This window comes from Ochlerotatus camptorhynchus, unplaced genomic scaffold (genome assembly GCF_037179485.1).
Source record: "Ochlerotatus camptorhynchus isolate MF236.1 unplaced genomic scaffold, CSIRO-AGI_Acam_v1.1 ptg000063l, whole genome shotgun sequence".
Lineage (NCBI taxonomy): Eukaryota > Metazoa > Arthropoda > Insecta > Diptera > Culicidae > Ochlerotatus > Ochlerotatus camptorhynchus.
The window spans coordinates 427,950-439,061 of NW_027040553.1; the positions used below are offsets into that span (position 1 = coordinate 427,950).

At 43.0% G+C, this 11,112-nt stretch overlaps 1 protein-coding gene across 1 annotated transcript; it reads left to right on the plus strand.

Moving 5' to 3' along the window:
• The first annotated feature begins 9,933 nt into the window (after positions 1–9,933).
• On the plus strand, positions 9,934–11,080 carry LOC135696950 (chymotrypsin A-like). Its single transcript, XM_065216505.1, has 4 exons — positions 9,934–10,194; positions 10,253–10,363; positions 10,421–10,796; positions 10,859–11,080. The coding sequence occupies exons 1-4, from the start codon at positions 9,953–9,955 to the stop codon at positions 11,078–11,080; spliced, it is 951 nt and encodes a 316-aa protein (XP_065072577.1). The 5' UTR covers positions 9,934–9,952.
• Positions 11,081–11,112: the final 32 nt, after the last annotated feature.

An 11,112-nucleotide genomic window follows, 5' to 3' on the forward strand; every position in this document is an offset into this window, starting at 1 on the left:
GTCCCGAAGAAAATCATTATTATTTTTGGCTCACTCAGTACCAGAACAACGGTCCCAAGCAGTCCCAAGCTATTTCAGTCACCCCTGCATGTTCTGCATGAATCCACACACCCCTGATGTTATCTGTCAAACTTTCATAGCGAATCAAAACAAACATAGTGTAGTAATAGAATTTCAACTAGAACAGGGTACGTTAATCGTTTGCTTGGGACCAATAGGCTACTAAAGTGGTGAGCCAATTTAAAATCGTTAGTTTCGTATTGATTGTTGGTTATAGTTGGTTATAGAAATTCTATTACTACACTATGTTTGTTTTGATTCGCTATGAACGTTTGACAGATAACATCAGGGGTGTGTGGGTTCATGCAGAACATGCAGGGGTGAGTGAAATAGCTTGGGACTGCTTGGGACCGTTGTTCTGGTACTGAGTGAGCCAAAAATAATAATGATTTTCTTCGGGACCCAGTGGTCTTAGAGTTACCTCTATGGAACAACCGTGTTTCTTCAGGAAAGGCAGCAGACGTTTATTCAAACACTCTTTCACGTAAATTTCTTGGTTGACAGTCCCGGAAGCTATGAAAATGCTGCTTTTCAAGCCACAGGTACAGATGGCTTGCCAAACCAGATATTTCTTTGCGAACTTTGACAGTTTCATGTGCTTGAAAACATCTGCTACCTTTCCCCTTCCTTTTGCCGTATAAAACTCCTGTCCCGGAAGCTGCTTTGACGTAGGTTTCGTCGTTCATTACCACGCAGTCAAACTTCGTCAGCATCGTCGTGTACAGCCTCCGGGATCGCGCTTTGGCCGTCGTATTTTGTTTATCATCGCGATTTGGAGTCACTACCTTCTTGTAAGTCGATAGTCCGGCTCGTTTTTTGGCTCGATGCACGGTTGTAGACGATACACCCAGCTTATTTGCGGCATCTCGGAGAGAGAGGTTAGGGTTTCACTTGAAACTACCGGCAACTCTCTTTGTCGTCTCAGCGGCTTCCGGTTTTCGATTTCCTCCCGATCCAGACTGCCTGGCTGTCGACAAACGTTCCCCAAACACTTTAATTACATTTGTAACGGTTGATTTGGCAACTTTTAGCGATTTTGCCAACTTTGCGTGCGAGTAGCTCGGATTTTTGCGATGCGCGAGCAAAATTTTGATACGCTGCTCTTCTTGCTTGGACGGCATTTTGACAACTAAAGAGTGAATTCCAAAATCAAAATAGGAGCAACATTCTACACAAACACACCTTCAAAATGAGGGGTGTTCAGGTTTTTTAAATGCAAAATTGAAAGAAATACGTCAAGTTGATACTGACCAGATTTTGACCGTATCACCCTTTACACTGAACCAAATCACATTCCATTTATAAAATGAATCATCATTCAGTTGCATCCAATATCAATGTTTCTGAAAACCGTATGACAAAATCAGTTGGATGATGTTCTATTCGGAAACATGTGATGCTCTTTTAATTGGTGAATGAATATTGACATGTTTTTGCATGTACTTCGTTAGCAATAAATATGTTAGATATAATGAAAAACATTCAGATCGAAACGAATGGAATATCATTTGAGATAGTCCCATAACTAAAATCATTTGATTTCAATTATAAAATCTTTTATAACCGAAGAAAAATGGCAACGCACGATATGTGAAAGCTTGAGTGTAAAGTTGTTATATATTTTAAAAGGTCTTAAGGTCTTATACGTTCATTTTGCTAACCTACATGCATTTAATGTTCAAGAATGTCAGCATTCGGAACGGTCAGCGCTACTGGATCATCCAGAACGTCGTGGTCGACCAATTTTACTAACGAGGCCAGAATATAAGTTTCCTTCCAGATGCACATGCACGATGAGACTATTGAAGTTTTCCCATTATTTCCCAGGCCCCATAGCAACCTACGGATACGCAATCGCTCCTGTAATGACATCGTTGTGACAACTCCTGTCTACGAAGTCAACATCAATCTGATGTATAAAAACATCTTTTCCCTTCAATTGGCTCTACCTTGGCATCATCATTCGTCTCTCAAGGACCCGCCAGCTCAGTTTAAATCACAACTTGTAAATAATATAATCATAAATAAATTGTAAAATGACTTGATGTTGTGCACCTGATTTTCATCCAAAAATCAATCATATAATTTCAATTTAATAATTAGTTGAAAATAATACGATTATTCTATGATTTTCTGTTTGATTTATGTCTACTTTGGTTTTCGCAAATCGATCTAAAATCATTCATTATATGATTGGCTGTCATTTGATTTGTTAATATTCCAACAGATGATAAATCGAATGACGATCCTCTCAAAATCTTCTGATAATAATTATAGGGCTTGAGTGAGACAATAATCATTCGATGCCAGGATGATGTTTTGGTTCAGTGTATGAAATTTTTGCAGATAAAATGAGGGGTTCGTGGATTTTCCTATGTTTCGAGGGGTGCCTCGATTAGCTTGGGACCGAAGATAGTACCAGAGCTGAGCCAAAAAGTTGAGTACGTTTCTTCGGGACCTTCTGGTCTTAGAGTTACCTCTATGGTAATAACATAGAGGTAAATCTATATCTAGGTAATAATGCCCACCGTTGAAGACGATTTGCAGTGTGTAGTGGAATACCTTTTTTCGATCCGAAGACGTTGAGTAAAGGTTGATGATCTGTCTGTAGCGTGAATTTTCGTCCCTGCAGCATTCGACGAAATTTCGTTGTAGTTCTGTTCGGTGCTGGTCAATGTTTTCGAAGCGTGTGCTATCGCTTTGATATACCGGTCTTCGAAGCATATCACCCGCTACGATTAGCTCGATGTTTGAGTTGTAATGCGATTGCAACACATTTTTGATGCTGTCGAAAGCTTTCTGCCACTGGTCATTCCATAAACTTCCTGTCCTTTTTGAGAAGATCATCCAGCGGGTGTCGGATTTGGTGGATTTCTCGGACGAAGTTTCCGTAGTAATTTGCCGCTCCGAGAAAAGATCGAAGTTCGCTGACGTCTTTCGGTTCCGGAATTTTGGCTATTGAAGCTACCTTTTCAGGATCAGGTTTTATACCGTTGGCATTGATGATGAATCCTAGGTACCATATTTCTTCTTTGCAAAAGTTGCACTTTTCCGGTCGTAGACGGAACCCATACTCTTGGATGCGAGTAAATAGCGTCTCCAATATACAATCATGTTCTTCTCTGTTCTTGCTGTGTGTAGAATTTGTGCCCTGGTCTCCTGGATGTTGTCACGTCGTATCCTCCAGTCTCAGTGGCATCCGTCCGTGCTCTTCCTCTCGTACGTTCAATCCCATCTCCTCGTCCACCTTCGTCCGTATCTGTCTCTCCAAGAGCAAGGTCCCTTCCTGATAGGTGAGTATGGTTTACCTCTCTCTTTGGAGGTGAGCAATGTTGTATTGACAGGATATGGTCAATACACTAAACTGTGGATAAGGAAATCATCCAGAATACAAACCGCACCTTCCAATCTTGCAATAATCTTGCTCATCAACTGCTGGAAGGCTCCAGGTGCCGATTTCACACCAAGGGGCAGGCGGTTGGATTGAAATAGCCCACGGTGGGTGTTGATGGCTAGCATCCATTTTGAGTCATCGTCTACCTCGACTTGAAGATAGGCATCTGATAAATCAATAATGCAGAACACTTTGCTACCCGACAGTTTGGAGAATATGTCTTCGGGTGTTGGTAGCGGAAAGTGATGTAGTTCGAGTACCGCGTTCAACCCTGTAGAGTAGTCGGCGCAGATGTCTTACTTACTTGACGATCATCTGTCCTTTCCAGTTTCTTCCATTATCTCAGTGAGCCTTGTGTCCGAAATGCTGGGAAAGTTACTAAGTTTCACCCCTGATATTTCATTGAACACGCTGAATATATTAAGATTTTCAAATTTTTCCACAGTTGAGCCGGCGCCGGTGGTGTAGTGGTAAGCGTGACTGCTTTCTAACACCCAAATGGGTCTGGGTTCAATCCCAGCCGAGGTCGGTGGGATTTTTCTGAGGCATAAAAATCTCTGGTCACGTCTTCCTTCGGAAGGGAAGTAAAGCCGTTGGTCCCGGCCCATGTGTGTTGAATGGGTGCGATATCCTACGCAGGTGTGGAAGCTGCCTTCCTGCACATTCGTTTGCCGTCAATGGATGGCAATCGATGTCCGTCGGTGATTGGCACTAGATTGCGGAACAGAGACCGACGTTAAATAAAGGAAAGAAGAAGAAATTTTTCCACAACAATTTCGTTCACCAATGGAGATCGAGACAAAGCACTTGCCACAACATTTTCCTCAACCGTAACAAATTCGATTGTCAAGTTGTAACGTTGAAGATGTTGAGTGTGTGGTCCGTTTTCACTTCGGATTGCCAATAACCAACTGATCGAAGCGAACCCAAGCAAACACAATAGCGAGTAGCTCCATCTCAATTTGAGCGTAGTTCTTCCATAGAGGTAAATCTAAGACCAGAAGGTCCCGAAGAAACGTGCTCAACTTTTTGGCTCAGCTCTGGTACTCTCTTCGGTCCCAAGCTAATCGATGCACCCCTCGAAACATAGGAAAATCCACGAACCCCTCATTTTATCTGTCAAACTTTCATAGCGAATCAAAACAAACATAGTGTAGTACTGGAATTTATACTAGAATAGGGTACGTTAATCGATTTGCTTAGGACCAATAGACTAGTCAAGTAGTGAGCCAATTTAAAATCGTTATGTCGTTTTCGTTTTTGCGGTGTAGCTACACCGGTGCTACACTGCCGTACACCGAAATATTTTAGGGTGTAGATATAGGATGCACCTTTGTTTACAAACAAATGATGTTGAGCTGTCAAAGACTCGCGCTTATTCCTGCTTACACTACACCAGTGCTACACCGCAAAAACGAAAACGACATTAGTTTCCACCGGTTGGTTCTTCTCAGTGCTCGTCAAAGTTCGTTGGGCATATCCAATCACTCCGTGTGCTGGAAAACTGCAACCCGAAACTATAGCAACCAGCATTGCACTCTATCACTAACGGTTGGGTCACGTCATAGTACTTCAGCGTCTTGGTGTTCGATACCAATGATTTCACTCCTTTTTTTTTCGGCTGCTGTCCACTGCCACGTAACTAACTCGGAGATTAGTTTGCGAAGATTCGTCAGGTTACCACTGAGGTTGGGAATGTAACGGCTCAGGTAATTGATCATCCCAATTAACCGATGAACCTCCATTCTGTTACATGGCGTCGCAAAGTTCTTGATAGACGATATCTCGGCCTCATCCAGTCGCAAACCATGATCTGTCAGCATATGACCATACAATTTTACGGAAGTTTCACAGAGATTCGATTGATCGATTCAACGTTGTTTTCTTGTAGACGAATAACGAGCTATTGCAAGCAGTTGTTGTGATTGAGTAGCGCTTCATATCACCACGTAGATGAGCAAATCTTCAGCTTAGCATTCAACGCCCTTTACTCCCTGAATGACGTTCTGCAGCTTGAGTTGAAAAATCTTTGGAGCTGGAGAAACTTCAAACGGCAGACGAGTCCAGTGGTGTCTTCGAATGGTGTCCAGAAAGTAGTCATCTTGCTGCTCGGTTTATCCAGAACGACGTGCCAATAACGCGTGGTGAACTGAAGATGCGGTCGTTTCAAGGCTTTGTTCAGATGGACAGGATCTAAGCAAATACGAATCCCTGGACCAGGCCCACCTCGTTGCACGATGACCAAATTACTGCCCCCCCCCCTGCTTCTCTTTCACAATGATTCCGTCCCTCTCCAGTAATTCAAATTCTTGCTTGAGCTTACCTCGCATTACTATAGGGACCCTCCGGGATGGTTGAATCGATGATTGAACACTGTGATCTATCTCCAGCGCTACTGTGCCTGGAAACTTGCCGTAACCAGCGAACAGATCCGGATGCTCTTCCATGATCTTCTGGGCTTCAACCAACAATCAATACGAAACTAACGATTTTAAATTGGCTCACTACTTGACTAGCCTATTGGTCCCAAGCAAATCGATTAACGTACCCCATTCTAGACAAAATTCCAGTACTACACTATGTTTGTTTTGATTCGCTATGAAAGTTTGACAGATAAAATGAGGGGTTAGTGGATTTTCCTATGTTTCGAGGGGAGAATTGATTAGCTTGGGACCGAAGATAGTACCAGAGCTGAGCCGAAAAGTTGAGCTCATTTCTTCGGGACCTTCTGGTCTTAGAGTTACCTCTATGCTTCAACTCTATGTACGTTCATGCACTTTTCTGACAACATTGATGTACTTACAACATAGATCCGATGCACCAAAGCTGACTGTCTCACAGAATTTTACCATAGAGGTAACTCTAAGACTAGTAGGTCCCGAATAAACGTGCTCAACTTTTTGGCTCAGCTCTGGTACTATCTTCGGTCCCAAGCTAATCGATTCACCCCTCGAAACATAGAAAAATCCACTAACCCCTCATTTTATCTGTCATACTTTCATAGCTAATCAAAATAAACATTGTGTAGTACTAGAATTTTGTCTAGAATGGGGTACGTTAATCGTTTGCTTGGGACCAATAGGCTAGTCAAATAGTGAGCCAATTTAAAATCGTTAGTTTCGTATTGATTGTTGATTTTACTTAGCCAAGCTTACGGGAAGCTCTGGTAGTAAGCAAAGGTCGATGGTCGACGTCCACAATCTGCAGAACCAGAAGATACTTTCGCCCCAATCGTCGGCGTGGCACCTTTACTTGACCCAGCACCATACTTGTCATTCTCCTCTGTGAGAGACAAGAGCTAACATTCTAATCTTCTCCCTCTGTTCGTTCTAGAAAGAGCACTACATGCAGTATATTATTCACTACACCCTTACTGTGTGTGTAGTTTTTGGAATGAACTGCGCGGTGAAATTAGATCACTCTACACTGATGGGAACTAGTGAGCGACATAAGAGCTCAAAAACACTCTGCAGTGAACTCACAGAAGCTCACTCCAGAGAACACTGGAGTGGGAGACCTGGTTGGTCCTCTGGATATAGAGAAAGTGCAATTGTGAATGATTTGACGCTCCGTGTCAATGTTCCATTCGATATTGGATTGTTCAAACCTTGTAGTCGTTACCAATTCAATTCATCTTCTCGTTATACTTCTGTAAAATGCATCAAACTAGCCTTCATAATTCATTTGTGATACTTGGAAATGATCTAGTCTAGCTGATTGAAGCCAACATGGAACATCTAAGCAACCTGTTAATTTTTCAATAGATTTAACTGTCGCTTTGCCGCAACGCGTCCGATTCGGATCTAATATGCGTGGGCCTTAAGGCCGCTACCATAGTGGGAGCGAAGAGGCGCGCTTAGCGTTCTATACCAAATAACTCCTATTATTGATATTATTCCTAACATTCGATTTCACGATTCGCGTGCCTCTTCGCTCTCAGTATGGTAGCGGCCTAAACAAATCAATCTCATGCGCTCGCAATATCACGCGTGATATTGGAACAAAATATCATGCTTGATATTGATTTTACAAGCTTCTTTGATATTGCGAGACTATTCACAGCATGCAAAAATCAAGCTGAGAGTTGACTCGATGCAAAAATGATTACATTGGACATCGTTTTCTTAGGAAGAGAAAGCATAGTTTGCTATCTCTTTTTAATCTTCACCGATGGCAGACGCGAAGGGACATTAAACTCAATCTCACCACGTTTGGTGAGATTTGCAGTTGGTGAGTTTTGTTAGCTTGATATACCGAGCTGCGATATTACAGCTTGCAAAATCAACCGCAGTTTTTTGCTTGTTGATTTTTGTCTACGAAAATCAAGTGTGATCTTGGGCGTTGGTGAGATTTGATTTTTTGATATTTTCTCAACACTGCTCATATGTAGTGACTTACTTGACTTAAAATGATCTTTATTCTTGTATTTATGTGGTTTAAGTGTATGACTTACCAAGTGACACAGATGCGTATTTACAACTTTAGTTCTTATGAAATTGCAGTTATTATTAATTACAGTTCCTGGTCCTATCAGCCCTGTTTAGAGAATGACCATCTGTGATGGGGATTGGTTTGTGTCTCATATGTAGTAGGTCCATTTTATGCTTAATATGCTTGTAGCAAAATACTCGGCAAAATAATGCTTCAACAGCGCTCAAACCTATGCACTGGAGCGTGGGCTCTGCAGTGAAGTTTCTAGAGAGATAAACCCTCGAGAGCTTTTAGGTGAGTGAACTCGACAGCACATTAAATTCATTTCTCTAGAGAGAGAGAGTGATTTTAGTTTTCACCACAGAAGTTCTCAATAAGCACTCTCTCACACTTGGCTTGCCATGTTCTTACCGTTAACGAGGTGATTTGCTCGCATGAGTTGCAATACATACATCCTCAGAGGAGGCAAAATATACGTACGCTAGAGCCACATTTGGGTGAAATGACATCACTGCCCAGCACACTGTTGGGGTTTCCATCACAGCTTTTGTCGTTTTCGTTTTTACTACACTACACCGGTGTAGTGTAAGCAGCAATAAGTGCGAGTAATTGACAGTTCATCATCACTTCTTTGTAAACAAAGGTGCAACCGATAGCTACACCCTAATTTTTTTCGGTGTTCGGCAGTGTAGCACCGGTGCAGCTACACCGCAAAAACGAAAACGACATTTGTAAGCGGAATGATGACGACTGTAGTGCTGTATTTCGATTACCAGTTAGCTCAATCAGGTTAGCGTACCCGATTAGACTGGTGTTTTCACCGGTATCGACATCACAGAGTACTGGCTTCCATTTTTTCAAATACTACAACAGCAGTTCCGCCCTTTTTCTTCAGTATGTGCTTCAAAATTGACCAGTATTTCTCGTCTCCTTGGAAACCACTGTGACGCTATTTTTCGCTGTACCACTGTAGTGGAATTTGAGTATAGGCAATCCATCTCATGCTGCTCCAGAAAAGACAATAGCATATAGGTAACTCTATATAGGTCTCTTCCGTAGGCACTCCTCCTGGTGAATTTGCTGGTTCATCCCAGAAGTAAGGAAACTTTTTCAGCCCACAACTGCAGATTGCTTGCCAAACAAGGAACTTTTTGATTAAATTGGACTTCTTATTAGATTTACATTCTTCCGGGGCACTCTGAAAACTGCCAGAAGCGCATAGACCGGGATTTTCGTTTCGAGCGTGCAGGCTTGAACCGCGCCGTGCTTGCTCTGGTGAAGCCATGATGTAAACAAATGAACTTATCCTGACAACCAATGCCTAGCCCTTCAAAAGGGAAGTAAAACCGTTGGTCCCCGGTTCATGAGTTGATGGGTCGATAGGTAGGGTCCAGGTGTGGGAGCTGCATCCCTGGCGTCGGTAGCACGTAAAACAAATCAAGGGAAAAAAAGAGCAAAACAAAACAAAACCTCGTGATAAGAAACAAAAAGTCCCTGTTGACAACCCGCGGAGGCAATTAGAGTTGCTATAATTTTTGTAACCCAGCGCTGGGGAATCAGGTTTTATCTGGTTTCTAAACTAAACTAGAGACCGATTCGAGGTGTCGTTTCATGAATGAGAACGAGAACAGCGGTGGAGATGCTCTTAGAATAACGGATCTTGTAACAGACATGTCGCAACTATTTTTATCAGTAAATTATTGTTACAGATTATGATAAGAAATATGTCTTTTTCTAATGCTTTTAGGGCATAGTCGATCTAAGTCATGGTTAATTTGGTCAAAATATATCCGAAAAAATAGGGCTTGCAAGAGTAAAAACAATTGCAAGTTTGAATTAATTTCGTCACCCATCTCGACCATAGTGAACATTAGGAAACCTCTGAGAAAACATCTGTAGGGTATTGCGTAAGACATATTCACCTTCGACAACTTACAGCTTTGTTTAATCAGCCGTTGCAAGAACGTTATTTGGAGTTGGGTTGTCGCACCGAATGCAGCAATAAACTACCCACCATTCATACACCAGTAGGGTAGTCAATCGTTCGTCGCACTCACCTCGTCAAATATGGTCCATTCCGTCGGTAGTTCACCGCTGCTGATCCTCTGGATCCTTATTATAACTTCAACCGTTAAAAACGCCCTCAGTCATCCGATTGTGAACGGAGCCCCACCACGGGACTCGCACCAGTTCCGTTTCGCCGTTTCCCTACAACGGATGCTAGCCAATGGAACGCTGATGCACTTTTGCGGTGGAACCTACCTGGGAGCAGGCTGGATCCTAACGGCCAACCATTGCACCGTCGGGAGGTACCATCATATGAATTGGGTAGTAGGTATTTTAGTTGAATTTTGATTTTAATTTCAGCATCAAAGATACCGAGATGTACGCCCTCCTAGGTGGACTCCCCCTAAGCACCGGGAATAAATCCACTTTGTATCGGGTTCGACAAGTGTTCAGCCATCCGGATTACAACGCGTAAGTTTTCCAATCCGGATACGAACAATAAGGCTTTCTTTTCTTCGTCCTCAACAGAGTCACTCTGGGCGGCGATATCGCGCTGCTTCGGCTCAGCAGTGCAACCGACCAGAAGGATTCATATTCTCTTCCACTGCTTGACAAGATGGTATCCAATACCCTTTTATTACCATCGCCATCGAATAACCCTAGTAACAGCAACAGTTTCGGTATGCTAAACAACGAAGTCGGTGAGGCGGCTATCGGAGAGGAGTGTCACATTTTTGGTTACGGATCGGCTTCCTTCTACGGTGCCGTCAGCGATAGGCTGCAGTACGGACCGGTGCGGCCGCTGAGCTTCGACCGGTGCGTGCAAATGCTGGGACCCGTTGTGGCTCCGGTCGCACCTAATTCTGGAATGTTTTGCGCGATCGGCATTACCGATTCTTGTAGGGTAGGTGATCCGAATCGTACTTACGAGCTAAACTATATATTTGCATTGTCTTATATCGACAGGGAGATTCCGGAAGCGGGCTGGTGTGCCGGCGAAGGATACGACGATCTTTTCGGGATAATGGCGAGGTAAGACCATACACGCTACGCGGAATCATCTCGTATGGAGCGGGTTGTGGAGCTCCGGCTTCGCCCGGGGTCTACACCGATGTGGGCTTCTATCGCCGGTGGCTCGACGAACGAATTTCATCCAGCCTCTTGCTTCAAATGCCTAATGTTTTTTGAACTGGTTTCGATATAATTGTATGGATCTTAAT

Bases quoted from the DNA above. Each gene is read 5' to 3' on its own strand.
- LOC135696950 (XM_065216505.1), top strand. From the start codon at position 9,953: ATGGTCCATTCCGTCGGTAGTTCACCGCTGCTGATCCTCTGGATCCTT. The intron at 10,195-10,252 runs GTACCATCATAT...TTTTAATTTCAG, and splicing joins AACCATTGCACCGTCGGGAG to CATCAAAGATACCGAGATGT. The intron at 10,797-10,858 runs GTAGGTGATCCG...TTATATCGACAG, and splicing joins GCATTACCGATTCTTGTAGG to GGAGATTCCGGAAGCGGGCT.